This window comes from Aedes aegypti, chromosome 1 (genome assembly GCF_002204515.2).
Source record: "Aedes aegypti strain LVP_AGWG chromosome 1, AaegL5.0 Primary Assembly, whole genome shotgun sequence".
NCBI lineage: Eukaryota > Metazoa > Arthropoda > Insecta > Diptera > Culicidae > Aedes > Aedes aegypti.
This window is the reverse complement of record NC_035107.1, coordinates 66,947,468-66,963,550: the sequence shown is the minus strand read 5'-3', so window position 1 is coordinate 66,963,550 and position 16,083 is coordinate 66,947,468. Positions and strand designations below refer to the sequence as shown.

The 16,083-nt window shown below is 38.6% G+C and overlaps 1 protein-coding gene across 1 annotated transcript in view; it reads left to right on the top strand.

Moving 5' to 3' along the window:
- The first annotated feature begins 1,279 nt into the window (after nt 1-1,279).
- The window catches only part of LOC5572395 (rapamycin-insensitive companion of mTOR), a 91,070-nt gene continuing 76,266 nt past the window's right edge, over nt 1,280-16,083 (top strand). The window contains exon 1 of the mRNA XM_021838690.1: nt 1,280-1,547. Within this exon, the coding sequence (XP_021694382.1) occupies nt 1,499-1,547 (49 nt within the window). The 5' untranslated portion in view covers nt 1,280-1,498. The remainder of the gene's footprint in view (nt 1,548-16,083) is intronic.

Here is a 16,083-nt window from a genome sequence, read left to right as displayed (position 1 = left end):
ACTTCACGCAACGCACGACTTTAATACTTTTCTGACTGCACTTTGGTATCACTACAGTATAACTTTTCAGCACTCGGAGGAAACTAGCTGACTATCCTGTAATATTTAAACCTGTTAGTTCACACTGAGCTATCTACAATCGGAATCAAATTACAATTTCGCGGTACACGGGCAAACACTTCCTTATTGGTTCGACTATCCAGGCAAAGTGATGAGGAATCTTGAAACCCTCAGATAGGGAACCTTGGAATTGCCATCGTCTTTTAACGGATCGTTCGGGTTAGCTTTTGCATTCTCTTTCCGGTTTTCGACCTCTCGCTCCCACCAGTAATTGCTAAGTATGGCCTTCATGTTCTTCTCTCCAATTTCAAGGTCTTCTTTGAACTTGACCTTCGGTTTTCGGCCCGATCGCGAGCAATCAATTAAATCTCGCGAGAGGGTCAACGGATAGCGATACAACTTCCCAGCGAATGGTGATTTCAATATTGCAAGCGATTGCCTATGCGCAGGCGCTGTGGAACTTAAATTGCGTGAGATTTACCAGCTGTTACCTTCTAAATCTGTTATATGATTTTGCATGCGATGTTTTGTAACGATTAACGACGAACAAGTAAATACAAGTTATTTATATATAATTTCAGTTACAGAGCTGTAACGGAATACCGTTACACTCCGTGATGGGTTAAAACAACTTAACGTTAGGTAAACTCGAAAGAACCCAAATTTGGTTTATTCCATTGAACTTCGACAATCCAGCTTTTTACGAGCGATAAAGGCCACCACAAAGAAGCTAGCTTTCCGGCAGGGACTAGGCGATCTGACATTTGGCTTGAGTTGTTTGATTACAAATCGATAAGATCGATAAATAACTTATCGATTAGCTGTCAAGCTACCCAACCCAAATGTCAGACCGTTTGATCCCTACCAGAAAGCGAGCCTGATTGTGGCGGCCATTAGCGCTCGTAAAAAGCTGGATGGGTCGGTACGTCTTTCTCTGTTTTTGACAACATTGCTGTTGCGAGAAAGGCAAAACAACCCAACCGTGGGTAAAAACTAAATGCAGTTTATCCAAATTTGAGTATAAAGAATTTATTTTTTGGGTAATCTGATTTCTCCATGTAGAGAGAGATATCGAGACGAGATGCATCCACATGTGGAGAGTCGACTGTACGTGCAAGCATCAAATTCTGCATGGGCCCCGCACAAAACCGTTAAAAACACACGGCCGAAACGTCAAGCTCCCCGTTTAGTGGCTTGCTGCTGCATGGGCCCTCCGACACAAAAATTTTGATCGCTCGCCGTCTCGCATCGCATCGCCATCGCAGAGTGAAATAATCATGAAGAACAGTGTTTGCGCGTCGGAGAAATTGTTCGGCAATTGTACGGAAAATATCGCGTTCCGCTGGTGAAAAACGGTGTCCAAAGTGTGCTCGGAAGTGCCGCGAACGGCGGAAGTGCAAAATCGACCCCGAAAGGCAGCGGCCAGCAGCGAAAAACGATGAATATGTCCAGCTGGATGATACGCAATCGGAGCCAGCGCCAGAGAAGTAAATATTTTGCCTTGCCTTATGCCTCTGCGAGATGCGGGAATGGACGGCGTTTTTTCGCTTTTCGTGGAGGATTTTCCGGGGTTTTATGGCCGGGGAATGTTTTAATTCCGGTGGAAGTTTGCGGGAAGTGACCAAAAGTTCGTGCGAGAGGGGAAAAGTGAGGAATTTTTTCGGGGAGTGCTGGTCTTTGGTCGGTGAAAATCTTGCCGTGTTATTAGGTCATGCTTTACCAATAAACATCCGTGGTGCACATTAGGGTGGGCCATATTTGGGGCACTCGAGACTTTTATTGTATCACGAAAATCTCTTTGTAAATTTATTCAAAATCCCAAAAAGGAGTCGTTCTAGGAATCTGTTAAGAGTATTGTGAAGGAATTTGATTATTTATCTACGAAAATTTCAATTTTGATACATTTCGGGGCAATAGCAGGGCTTGTAACAGGTCGCATTTTAGAGATATAGTCTCTATTTTAAAGGGAGTCTCTAAAAAGTCTCTATTTTTAATGGAAGGTATAAGTCACTATTTTACTTCTCCTTGCAGTAAATTCTGATTCGAAATACCTAATAAGGAATTTCCTCAGGGAATACTGTGAAACGTTTTTCAAAATACTTGTCCGCAATTTCCTGTAGAGACGTTCCTTCCAATTACAGTTTTACATCGATTTTTCCGGTACTTACTCTATCAAATCTTCCAAAGATTCCTACAGGAGTTATTCCAAGAAAACCCCTAAGGATGTATTCCAGAGTGTTTGTAGAATTTAAATGTTGATTGTTTCTCCAGGAACATCTACATACTACTTACTTATTTGGCTTTACATCAATTATCTTGATAAAGCCTCGCCAACAATATTTCGCCAATTCCCTCGGTTCATGGCCGCTTCTCTCCATCCTCGACTGTGACCCACGCTCTCCAGGTCCTGGTGTACCTGATCAATCCACCTAGCTCGCTGCGCCCCACGCCTTCTTGTTCCGACCGGATTCGTGGCGAACACCATCTTTACAGGGTTGTTGTCCGGCATTCTTGCAACATGCCCTGCCCAGCGTATCCTTCCAGCTTTAGCTACCTTCACGATACTGGGTTCGCCGTAGAGTTGAGCGAGCTCGTGGTTCATCCTTCGCCGCCACACGCCGTTCTCCTGCACGCCGCCGAAGATCGTCCTTAGCACTCGGCGTTCGAAAACCCCAAGAGCTTGCAAGTCCTCCTCGAGCATAGTCCACGCCTCATGCCCATAGAGGACTACCGGTCTTATGAGCGTTTTGTACATCGTGCATTTGGTGCGGGGGTGAATCTTTCTTGACCGCAGTTTCTTCTGGAGCCCATAGTAGGCACGACTTCCGCTGATGATGCGCCTTCGTATTTCCCGACTAACATTGTTGTCAGCCGTCAACAAGGATCCGAGGTAGACGAACTCGTCCACCACCTCGAAGGTATCCCCGTCTATCGTAACACTGCTTCCTAGGCGGGTCCTGTCGCGCTCAGTTCCGCCAACCAGCATGTACTTTGTTTTCGACGCATTCACCATTAGCCCGACTCTTGTTGCTTCGCGTTTCAGGCGGGTGAACAAATCTGCCACCGTTTCAAATTTTCTCCCAATAATATCCATGTCGTCCGCGAAGCAAACAAATTGTCCGGATCTCGTGAAAATCGTGCCTCGACTGTTAAGTCCGGCTCTCCGCATGACACCTTCAAGCGCAATATTGAACAACAGGCACGAAAGTCCATCGCCCTGTCGTAGTCCCCGCCGAGACTCGAACGAACTGGAGTGTTCGCCCGAGATCTTCACGCAGTTTTGCACACCGTCCATCGTTGCTCTGATCAATCTTGTGAGCTTCCCGGGAAAGCTGTTCTCGTCCATGATTTTCCATAGCTCTATGCGGTCGATACTATCGTATGCCGCCTTGAAATCGATGAACAAATGGTGCGTAGGGACCTGGTACTCACGGCATTTCTGGAGGATTTGCCGCACGGAAAAGATCTGGTCCGTTGTCGAGCGGCCGTCGATGAAACCTGCTTGATAACTTCCCACGAACTCGTTTGCTATAGGTGATAGACGACGGAAGAGAATCTGGGATAGCACTTTATAGGCGGCGTTTAGGATGGTGATTGCACGATAATTTTCACACTCCAGTTTGTCGCCCTTTTTGTAGATAGGGCATATAACACCTTGCTTCCACTCCTCCGGTAGCTGTTCCGTTTCCCAGATTCTGACTATCAGCCGATGCAGACAAGCGGCCAACCTGTCCGGGCCCATCTTGATGAGTTCGGCTCCGATACCATCCTTGCCAGCGGCTTTGTTGTTCTTGAGCTGTTGAATGGCATCCTTAACTTCCCCCATCGTGGGAGCTGGTTGATTTCCGCTATCCGCTGTGCTGACGTAGCCATCGCCTTCGCTGTCCTGACCTTCTGTGCCTGTGTTCTCTGCGCCATTCAGGTGTTCATCGTAGTGCTGCTTCCACCTTTCGAACATCTACATCTACTCCGTTTTTCAGTTATTTTAATTCCTTCATGAATTCAATTACGGTTAGTTTCAAGAATTGTATTCAAGTTCTCCCAGGGAATAATTCAGTAAATCTAATGAGAACTCTTTAGAAATTCCACAGTTAATTTAACTAAAAATGTATCAAAAATATCCACGAATTGCTCCTGCAGTTGTTCCAAACGATTCTCGAACATTTTTTTATGGTTGAATGTCCATGGGTTCTTCAAAATTTGATTTAAGGTTCAACACCGGAAATACTACAGCAATTATTCCGACCATTTGTGCACAAATTTCTTCGAGGATTTTGTTACAAGGGATGCTCAAAGAAAAATGCGGCACCCCCATCAACTGGAGCTCGAGCACATCGATAAAGTGACGTCAAACACGTGGCTGGTGCGGGGTGATCTCTTCTCAGAAACAAGGTTTCATGGTAGCCATCCTAGACCGGGTAATTGCGACGAAGATTCATCGGCAGTACATATTGATCGAAGCCGTGGATTACCGCTGTAGAAGGTGCAATTCAGTAGGGGAGACTATCGAAGCAGGTCGTTGCTGGCTGTTCGGTACTAGCTGGATCAGCCTACCTCGATCGTCACAACAAAGATTGTGCACCAACAGTTTGCTCTTAAGCACAACTTGGTGGACCGATTTGTGCCCTGTTACAAATATCTGCCTGACCCGGTTCTGGAATACAATTGCATAAAGCTGTACTGCGATCGCGACATCATAACGGAGGTTCTCATCTGTGCCAACCACCCCGATATTGTAGTCTAGGACAAAATGATAAAACGAATTACACTAATCGACATCGCTGTACCGCTGGACCACAGTGTTCAATCAACGTTCTCCTACAAGATAGCAAAGTACCATGTCTTGGCGGAGGAGTTGAAGCTGATGTGGCTCCTAGAGGACGTCCGTATTGTTCCGTATAGTTCCTTTCAGCGAATGGAATCGACCCGGAATCTCTCCTAAGTTCCCTAGATAAGCTGAAATTGAAGAAGGACCTACACAGCATTCAAAAAGTGGTGATTCTTGGAACCTGTAGTATAGTGACAAATAAAGTGGTTCCTGAACCACCACAATTGAAAATCGACTCATTACAATTTAAAAACCGAAATATGAGATCCGCAGAGCCTAATCCCCTCTGACATACAGATCGCCCGAGGTAGGTAATAGCTTCAACCAATTTTTTTCGCTGAGAAGTGCCAAAACTCTATAAAAAAAATGATAAAGAGGAGGCATCTCTAGTGAAATTTCTAAAGATATCCCTAAAGAAATTGGAAATATTGAAATACAACTCTAGAGGAAATCCCAAGAAATCGGTAAAGGCATCTCTGGATAAATTTTGCTTGAATTATTGGATGAATTCCAAGATTTCTTAAAAAAAACTAGTGAATGAATCAGTGAAGGAATTCCAAAAGAAATTCATTGTGGAGTCCCTAGAATAGTTTCTGGGGTTATCCTTAAAAATTTCTTAACATGGTCGTTGAAGAATGAATTCTTTGGATAAATGCCAGAATTAGTTTCTTATGAAATTCCTAATTTTTTTTTTAACTTTTCTTGTGAATCAAAAAAAAATCTTAGAAAAATGTCTGGCAGGATTTTCTGCAAAACTCTTAGGCAGATTTCAATCTCTTGATTCTCGTTAATATTATTTTTGTTTTGTTGATTCCTTTATGCTTTCTTTTTGGTTTCCATTCGGTCTCTTATTTTTTCAAGCATAAAGACTCTAATGTTCCTATTTCAAATGTACTCAGTCGCTACAAGTCCTGCAATAGGTGCATGATAAAAGTTGTGGCTAGAATGGGTTGCAAAAGGAAGAAGCCCATACGACGAAGCCATTTTGTTTAATCATATTAACTCCTCTACCAGCAGCTTCATTTTTCCCAACAAAAAATATTCAAATCGCGATAACTTTTTTGTTTCTCGATATTTTTGCACCATTTTTCCACAAGTTCTATTGACAAGGTATTGACCATTGGTGGTCGGTTTTGAAGATATTCCGATATTCCTTGGGGGACCGACACTTCCCATATAAAATTTCTTTGATCGCCGTTATTTTTACTCAATCGATAAAAAAAATAAAATGTGAGCTATACAATATCACGTAATAAGGAGTTTCTTTGAAAAAAATCATACAAATCGGTTGATTTGTCTCCAAGAAATCTTCAAATTACAACATGCTGTTTTTTGAAGTTTTCAAGAACTTGTCACGGTCGGAGTGGTGCCAAAAATATAAAAACTCATTACGCGAAAAACGATTCCACCGATTTGTTTCATTTTTTTCACAATAGACTCTCATTGAAGTGGAGTTTAGAAAAGCGAATAATCGAACATGAGAAACAATCTTTAGCCTGAGATATTTTCATGAGATATGGCTACGCGTCGGTCCCCAAGGAATTTTAGAATATCTCCGGCTACAGATGACCTATGATCAAAACCGATACAGATTTTGAAAATAGAAAAGAAAACTTGTGAAAATATGCTGTAAAAATAATGAGAAACAAAAAAGTTTTCGTCAAAATGGTGTCAAAATCCAAGACAATCGCCAGATTTTATCACTCAAAATAATACCCTTATTACTCACTAGACTCGAATAAAACACCAACGATTGAACATTTGTTTCTTTGTTGTACAAAAATAATGTTTGCATTGATTGCACTCGCCATATACGTCAAAATCGTGGAACATGATTTAGAAAATCGTTCTTTTCATAGGGTAGTTACCATTGCTCACCTAGTTTTTATAGCCTATCTTACACAATTTTTCCTCAGCTTTCTGATGGTGATTTCAGAATTTAAAACGAGTGGTGCGCTAATGTTGAAAAAACGATTATCCCAAATTCATGATGGCGGCCAAATTTAAAATGGCCGCCATTTTTTTTAACTTCAAATGAATGCTATATCCTTTCTCTGTATGATGCCACTAAGTTTGCTAAGTGTTCCAAGGGAAATTATAAGACATATCACGTGGAAAAATACCTAAGATTTATAAAAAATGAGCTGTTTAGCTAGCTGGCGTACGATTACCAATTTGAGAAAACCGAAAGGATCTCTCTTAAATTTATCGAAAACTAGCGATCAATGACATGAAATTGGAATTCTAACGATGGGTGCCGATGGCGGCCTGGTTTCAGCGAGAATCGCTCAGTTATAAAGTTATGACGTCTAATGAGGTTTTCACTGATCTCAGTTAAAATTGTTACCATGTATTTGAATTGCAATCTGTTTTTTTTTTTCATTTCTTTATGAAGTAAATTTAAATTTCTAATAGTAGTCCTTCACAAAATTTGAAAATTCTCGATTATTAACCTTCGGGCTGTCGCGCTGTTGTACTTTGTACAACAGTTGTGATTTATATTCTATCATTTTGCAACAAAGATATCTATCGACACCAAACCAAAATGTATTCCTCAAGCATCTTTTTAAGAACAATACTCGGCAGATTTTTTTTACAGTCTGGTCCTTTATAATACGGTAAAATCAACAAATGTACATGGAAGTCGCATAATAATTTACGCACTATATACGGTTTGAGCAAACCACAGTTTGCAATCGGTATATCTCAAAATCCAGATAATTTAGAAACTTAGGGTCTTTAGTAAAGTTGTTCTGGAGGTTAAGCGCTATCTTCTGGTTCCTAATTTAATTTAAAATTTGACCGCTAGGCGGCACTAGTGGGCATGAAGGTTTTATTTTGTTTTGCAGATATTTCAGGATCCTGACCATTTAGAAGGCTGGCGTTTTCTGCAAAATTGTTTAGTAAGTTTTTTTTTTTTTTTTTTTTTTTTTTTTTTTTTTTTTTTTTTTTTTTTTTTTTTTTTTTTTTTTTTTTTTTAATTTCTTTATTAGTATCATTCCAAACATTACATTCATTTCTTATATCTAGGTGTTCTGTGTTATTTGACAACACTATCATCCTAATTTGGTAAAACAAATTTAAGATTGAATTAACATTTTGTTAACAACATATTACATTTCATTTGCCGTAGCAGTTCAGTTTTTTTTTACAGGTGAGTTGATTTCACCTGCTTATAAGAGAAAAAAAATGTTTTTAATATACTTAACCTAACTTAACCTAAACATATAACGCATTAATCGTGGCAATAGAAGATTGTAACGATTTTTGCCTGAAATTATTAATGATTGTATTTGACATTTGTTCCAATGTTTCAACATTGGATATTCTATGTAACTCATTGGTACTATACCAGGGAGGAAGCCTCAGAATCATTTTCAAAATTTTATTTTGAATTCTCTGCAGAGCTTTCTTCCTGGTATTACAACAGCTAGTCCATATTGGTACAGCATACAACATGGCTGGCCTGAAAATTTGTTTGAATATCAACAGCTTGTTCTTAAGACAAAGTTTTGATTTTCTATTGATAAGGGGATAGAGACATTTTACATATTTATTACATTTGGCTTGAATGCCCTCAATGTGATTTTTGAAAGTTAAATTCTTATCTAGCATGAGCCCTAGATACTTAACTTCATCTGACCAATTTATTGGAACCCCTCTCATCGTGACAACATGTCTATTTGAAGGTTTCAAATAAAGAGCTTTTGGTTTATGTGGGAATATTATTAGTTGAGTTTTGGAAGCATTAGGAGAAATCTTCCATTTTTGCAAGTATGAAGAAAAAATATCCAAACTTTTTTGCAATCGACTACAGATGACACGCAGGCTTCGACCTTTGGCGGAGAGGCCTGTGTCATCCGCAAACAAAGATTTTTGACATCCCTGAGGTAGCTCAGGTAAGTCAGATGTGAAAATATTGTATAATATTGGTCCCAAAATGCTGCCTTGAGGAACACCAGCTCTTACAGGAAGTCTTTCAGATCTGGAGTTCTGATAATTAACCTGAAGTGTACGATTTGACAGATAACTTTGAATTATTCTAACAATGTATGTTGGAAAATTAAAGTTTTTTAATTTTACAATCAAACCTTCATGCCAAACACTGTCAAATGCTTTTTCTATGTCTAGAAGAGCAAGACCAGTAGAATAGCCTTCAGATTTGTTGGAACGGATCAAATTTGTTACACGTAAAAGTTGATGAGTGGTCGAATGTCCATGGCGGAATCCGAACTGTTCATTGGCAAAAATTGAATTTTCATTGATGTGGGCCATCATTCTGTTCAAAATAACCTTTTCAAAAAGTTTACTGATGGAGGAAAGCAAACTGATTGGACGATAGCTAGAAGCTTCTGCAGGATTTTTGTCTGGTTTTAAAATTGGAACAACCTTAGCATTTTTCCATTTGTCAGGAAAATATGCTAATTGAAAACATTTGTTAAATATATCAACTAAAAATGATAAGCTACTTTCTGGAAGTTTCTTGATGAGGATGTAGAAAATTCCATCATCGCCAGGAGCTTTCATGTTTTTGAATTTTTTAATAATAGTTCTCACTTCTTCCAAATCAGTCTCCCAGGCATTTTCGAAAACGTTCTCTTGATTGAGAATATTTTCGAACTCCTGAGTAACTTCATTTTCAATTGGACTAGTAAGTCCTAAATTAAAATTGTGCGCACTTTCAAACTGCATAGCAAGTTTTTGAGCTTTTTCGCAATTAGTTAGTAATAATTTGTTTTCCTCTTTCAATGCCGGTATTGGCTTCTGAGGTTTTTTCAAGATTTTAGATAATTTCCAAAAGGGCTTAGAGCCAGGGTCCAATTGAGAAATTTTATTTTCAAAATTTTTGTTTCTTAATTGAGCAAAACGTTTCTTGATTTCTTTCTGCAAATCCTGCCATATAATTTTCATAGCAGGATCGCGAGTGCGTTGAAATTGCCTTCTCCTCACGTTTTTTAGACGGATCAAGAGTTTAAGATCATCGTCTATAATCACGGATTGAAATTTTACTTCACATTTTGGAATTGCAATGCTCCGGGCTTCAACAATGGAATTTGTTAAAGTTTCAAGAGCATTGTCAATATCAAGTTTAGTTTCTAAAGAAATGTTAACATCAAGATTGGAGTCAACATACGTTTTATATATATTCCAGTCGGCTCGTAAATAATTGAAAGTAGAGCTGATAGGATTGAGAATCGCTTCTTGGGATATTTGAAATGTAACAGGGACATGATCAGAATCAAAATCAGCATGAGTAACTAATTGGCTACAAAGATGACTAGAGTCGGTTAAGACCAAGTCAATCGTAGATGGATTTCTAGAAGAGGAAAACATGTAGGGCTATCAGGGTATTGAATTGAGAAATATCCTGAAGAGCACTCATCAAATAAAATTCTGCCGTTGGAATTACTTTGAGAATTATTCCATGACCGATGTTTGGCATTAAAGTCACCAATGACAAAAAATTTTGACTTATTGCGAGTCAATTTACGCAAGTCAGTTTGGAGCAAATTAACTTGCTGCCCAGAGCATTGAAAAGGCAAATAGGCAGCTATGAAAGTATATTTACCAAACTGTGTTTCAGCAGAAACACCGAAAGTTTCAAAAACTTTAGTTTCAAATGATGAAAACAGTTGATGTTTTATACGCCTATGAATGATGATTGCAACTCCCCCACATGCTCCATCAAGTCGATCATTACGATAAACAAAAAAGTTAGGATCTCTTTTGAGTTTAGATCCAGGTTTTAAATACGTTTCGGTAATAACTGCTATATGCACGTTATTAACCGTAAGAAAATTAAACAGCTCATCCTCTTTACCATTCAGAGAACGAGCATTCCAATTTAAAATATTTAAATTATTATTTGGATCCATTAGAAAAACGTAATCCAATAACAATTTGATTTGTGAATTTTACACCTACTTGGACTGCTTCAGTCATAGTGGTGGCTTTGAACATTGCATCAATCATTAGATTCAATTGTTCAGTTAGAAAATTAAAATCAGAGGCAGACATGTCATGTGATTTCCCATTGGAATTTCCGGTAGACGAAGAAGCGGAGTTACCTATGGCGGTAGGGCTTTTTCCATTTGATTTGAGACAAGTGGAATGGGTACCCATGGATCGAACAGGGGAGGAGTTCGAATTTCCTGCTACGATATCGGCAAAGGATTTACCGTGGGTAGATACATTCGAAATAGAAAGATTCGAACGGCTACCCGACGGATTAAAATTAGTTTGTGAATGAGCATGATTATGATCTTCCTGATGGGTATGATTCATGATCAAGCGATCGTTAACTGAAAAATGAGCATTGTTCGATACTCTACCAGGCAAATTCCGGAAACGACCGTTATCGTAACGGATATTATCTTTCATCTGCCTGGCACGAGCTTCAATGACCTTTTTGCGTGAAGGACAATTCCAAAAATTGGACTTATGGTGGTATCTTCCTTCACTGGACAGACGTCTTTGGCGTGAGAAGAACCTCCGCAAATCATGCATTTAGCATCCATGCGACAATTTTTTGTACCATGACCCCACTTTTGGCACCGACGGCACTGAGTGGGGTTCTGGTAATTTCCTCCAGGTTTCTGGAAATGTTCCCATGTCACACGGACATCGAACAAAAGTTTTGCTTTTTCTAAAGCTTTAATATTATTTAGTTCTTTTTTGTTAAAGTGAACTAAATAAAATTCTTGAGAAAGCCCTTTCCGAACAATGCCAGATTGGGTTCTCTTTTTCATAATGATTACTTGGACTGGGGAAAATCCAAGTAAATCATTTATTCCATTTTTGATCTCTTCAGGTGATTTATAGTCACTTGAGAGACCTTTCAAGACAACTTTGAACAAACGTTCAGTTTTGTCGTCATAAGTAAAAAATTTGTGCTTCTTCTCTTCAAGATGTTTGAGAAGAAGCTCACGATCTTTAAGAGTTTCCGGCAAAACGCGACAGTCTCCTTTCTTCAGTGCTGGAAAAGTTCGCATCACGAAGCAGCTCACGAGTGTATACCAACGCATAACAAACATCACAGACTCGGGATCTGTCTAGGTGTGAGTAAGCCCGCACCCGTCTGCTCGGGAGAACATGTCAAAAGAAGTAGCAACAAGCTCGGGAGCGTTTACTCGCGAGTAACCGAGCAAGGTGTGATTTATTATGGTTTTGACAGACAAATTAATTGTATAACCATCATATCGACAGTAAACTACTAGTTTGTAGTCAAAAGCCCTTGAAAACCATAAATCTCGGAGGGTAAGCAGCTTTTTTCCCAAAAGCACAATATGACTCTGAGCAGCTCCGAACACGTTCGCGAATCACTTTTAGCTTCAGTTACTCGGGAGTCGACAGATGCGACTAAGCCAGCACTCTGACGCTCGGGAGCGTTTGGTTTTGTTTTTGTTCCAGTTCAGAAGAAGCGTTCGCCACTTTCCATCACTGCCTTTCTTTGCGATTTGGAAGGAAACCTTGATTCCCCTAATGGAGTTCAAGATCTCCTGCCTAAATCCCCCAAATTCGGAACAACTGACCACGATAGGCGGCACTCTTTGCTTCCTCACTTGAATCAAAGAGCCTGGGCTAGAGGCTGCTTCGATTTGGTGTTCGGAAAATTTGTCTAGCGCATCGAACTGATTGCTCATTTCGATACAATTATTCATTTCACCCTTGGAAGAAAGTTCGCATTCCGGAGAAACGTCCTTTCTTCCATTCTTGCCACGTGTAGTGACAGTTTTAAAACCCACTTTTTTGGAAGGAAGTAGTGAATTCAGAGATTCACCCTTCCTTTTGTTTGTTGTTGATACCATGTTTAATTAATAAACGAAAGAAGACGTGACCTTCGAAAGGTTTTTTCCCAAGACGGTGTCCAAGAAGGATTACCACCGCTAGCTTTCGCCAACGGGTCCAACGAAAAATCGAAGGCACGGGTCCAAACAAGGATCGTAAAGGGATCAATAGTAGAAAAATAGTACTGAAAAGTACTGTTTTAGTAGCACTGAAAAGTACCGTTTTTAATTTTAGCACTGAAAAGTACTGTTTTTGTAGCACTGAAAAGTACTGTTTTATTGCTTTAGGTAGTTTTTAAGAAAACTTCCAAGAGCAGAGAGAATTCGTGTACGCACAGCACGAAGGTACGATGCGCACTGTGTTTAGTAAGTTAAACACTATCATTGTTCGAGCTAATTTATTGAACATTTTTTCACTAGGCAGCTCTAGTTGTGCATAAAACTTTTGTTTGTAGATATCTCAAAAGCCTAACCACTTAGAAATATAGTGTCTTCGGCAAAGTAGTTCAGTAGCTCAAGGGCTATCATTATTAGAGCTTAGAAATAGGATATTTTGACACCAGGCGGCGCTAATGAGCATGAAATTTTTGTTTTGCGGATACTGCAGGATGTTGACTTTTTAGACAGACACCTTCGGCAAAGTTGTTCAGAAGCTCAGGGACTATCATTATTTTGCAAAATCTCGATCTTTAAAGATTAAACAAAGAAATAATTTGAGCTACTGAACAACTCTGCCGAAGACGCCATCATTCGAAGTGATTATCAGGCTCCTGAGATATTTTAGAGACAAATGTTTTATGCTCACCAGTGCCGCCTGGTGGCAAAAGTTTAAATCAAATAGCTCAAACAATGATAGTCCTTGAGCTACCGAACAACTTTGCCGAAGACGCCATCTTTCTAAGTGGTCAGGATCCTAAGATCTGCGAAACACAAGTTTCATGCTCACTAGCGCCTCCTAGCGGCAAAATCCCGAAATTCTTAGCTAAATTAATGCTAGCCCTTGAGCTACTGAACAATTTTGCCGAAGACGTCATATTTCTAAGTGGTCAGAATCCTAGGATATTCGCAAAACCAATGGTGTTGTACAAAGTACAACGCGCGACTACTCGCGTTACAAAAATTCGCGCGACGACTGAAATGTTAATGAATGTTTCCAATAGTATTATAAATTAAAACTTTTCTCAGGATTTCCAAAATAAAATAGTTTCTAGTTACAGGACTGGTAGCAGATATCTTTTTAGAGACTTCCGATACAAGTCTAATAAGTTCTTTCTTTACCAAAATGGTTTCTAAAGTCACTTTCTTTTAAATTGACGCTTATATTGAGCTGTTCGGTAATCCAATCCGCATGGTTTTTAAAATATAATTAACTCGTTACGCGTGGTATACATGGATACATTGTGGGTGAAACTATGAAAAAAATCCACGTGCTCAGCTGGGGGTAGTTTCACTCATAATGTATCCATCTTTACCACGCGTAATGAGTAAATTATTTCAATTTACTTTTACTTTTCAATGAAAACTTTAAAACAATTTCAAAGGCTACAGTAGGGTGCGGCTTATTTTTCAAAAGTTCTCAAAACCAAAAATTCGTGTGCTCTTATGAATTTAAATCACAAGTAAAGAGAAACCCTAAAGTTTGACCTAAAAATATTAAGATTTAGAGGTGGCGCAAGCGTCTTGAAGGTGAATTTTCAAGTTATAAAAATAGCCTTCAGTGAAGTCACCATAACTTCGCCATTTTCTAACCAATTTTGAAACTTTTAGCACCATTATCTTCAAAATTAAATTATATATAAATCAATACGAAAACTTTATAGAACACCACATTTGTCTGAGATCAAAGCTAGTTTTAGTTAAAAGTATTTCTCCCAATGTTTCCTCATCTTACTAAAATTTTTATCTTTGTTTGACCATAACTAATCAACCGATTTCAAATCTTTTGAAGCAAATTTAGTTGTTTTCAAACTGTTCATACAACACATTTCACTAAAAAATTGTTTCGATCAAGTTATTCAACAAAAACTGCACAAAACATGATTTTTTAACGAAAACGACAGTTTTTTTTTCAAACTATTGCCAGTTAAACAATGGGTGATATGAATAAAAAAAACTTTGAACTTTACTACATGTAGAGTAAGGTGGGGCAAAAGTTTGACCTTAGTGGTATAATCAAAGTTTCCAGGAAAATAATAGCAGATGAAACAAAACAAATACCATACAGCGAACCTTCAACATATTGGCTATAACTTTGCTGAACAAACTTGTGTCAAAATATTTACCCATTTTTAGTTATAACAGTTTCAAAATTGATTGTCTTAAACGAACTTTTGCCCCACCGGTGGGGCAAAAGTTCGAATCTAGTGTGGGGCAAAAGTTTGTTGGCTAAAACACAAAATATCAATACTTTTATGCCAGGCATACTTTATACCAGCCGTAAACTTATGTTTGCCGAAAAATACACACTAAATTTTCATCAAAAAATGCCCAAAACAGAGTCAATTGTAAAACACTCAAAAAATAGCAGTTTTTCGCAAAACTAAATGAAAATGTAAAATTTTTGTGCCATTTTTCGCACGATCAGGCAAATTTCGCTAAATTTGAAGATAATATGTAGATTTCAGGAAATTTGAAAATTTTTCCGTGGGTTTATACATGGGTCGAACTTTTGCCCCGCAGATTCGAACTTTTGCCCCGCTATGGGCCAAAAATTGATTCCAACTATTTATGGAAAAACTAATACACGTCAAAGCATCCTTATGATAGGCCTAGAAACGCCCTTACATAAAATATTGAAAAATATTTTATCTTCATTTGGTTCCATGCATCGAAAGTTTGACCAAATATTACAATATTTACGTCGAAAAACAACATATAGCCATAACTTTTCCAAATCTCAAACGATTTTTATGATACTTGGAGTAAAAGTCTCTTACTTGAATAGTATTCGAACCACCATAACATATCTAAGTTTTGATTTGATTTGAGCGAGAAATCTCAAAAAGAAACTCTTACCCCACTCGAACTTTTGCCCCACTTTACTCTAGTATCTACTCAAAAACAAAATCCACAAAGTTTACTACACTTTTGGTATGAATAAAAAACTTTTCGAACATGTAGTACTTACTACTTTCGAACATGAGCAGTGACTGAAGCTGCACGTTAAGAAATTTCCATTCAGAGTGCAGAGTGATTCTGCACGTAAAGAACAATCTATTCAGAGTGACACTTAAAATTAATACAATCATGCATATGAAGAAAATCCATGGAATCTAATCGATTACGCGACAATTTGCACAAATCATGAAGGTGCTGTTATTTGACAAGATTTGTAGTGTAATTTTGCGTTTAGTCTGGTATTCTCTTTATGTTTATGATTTTATGATGATGGTACATCAAATAATTTTC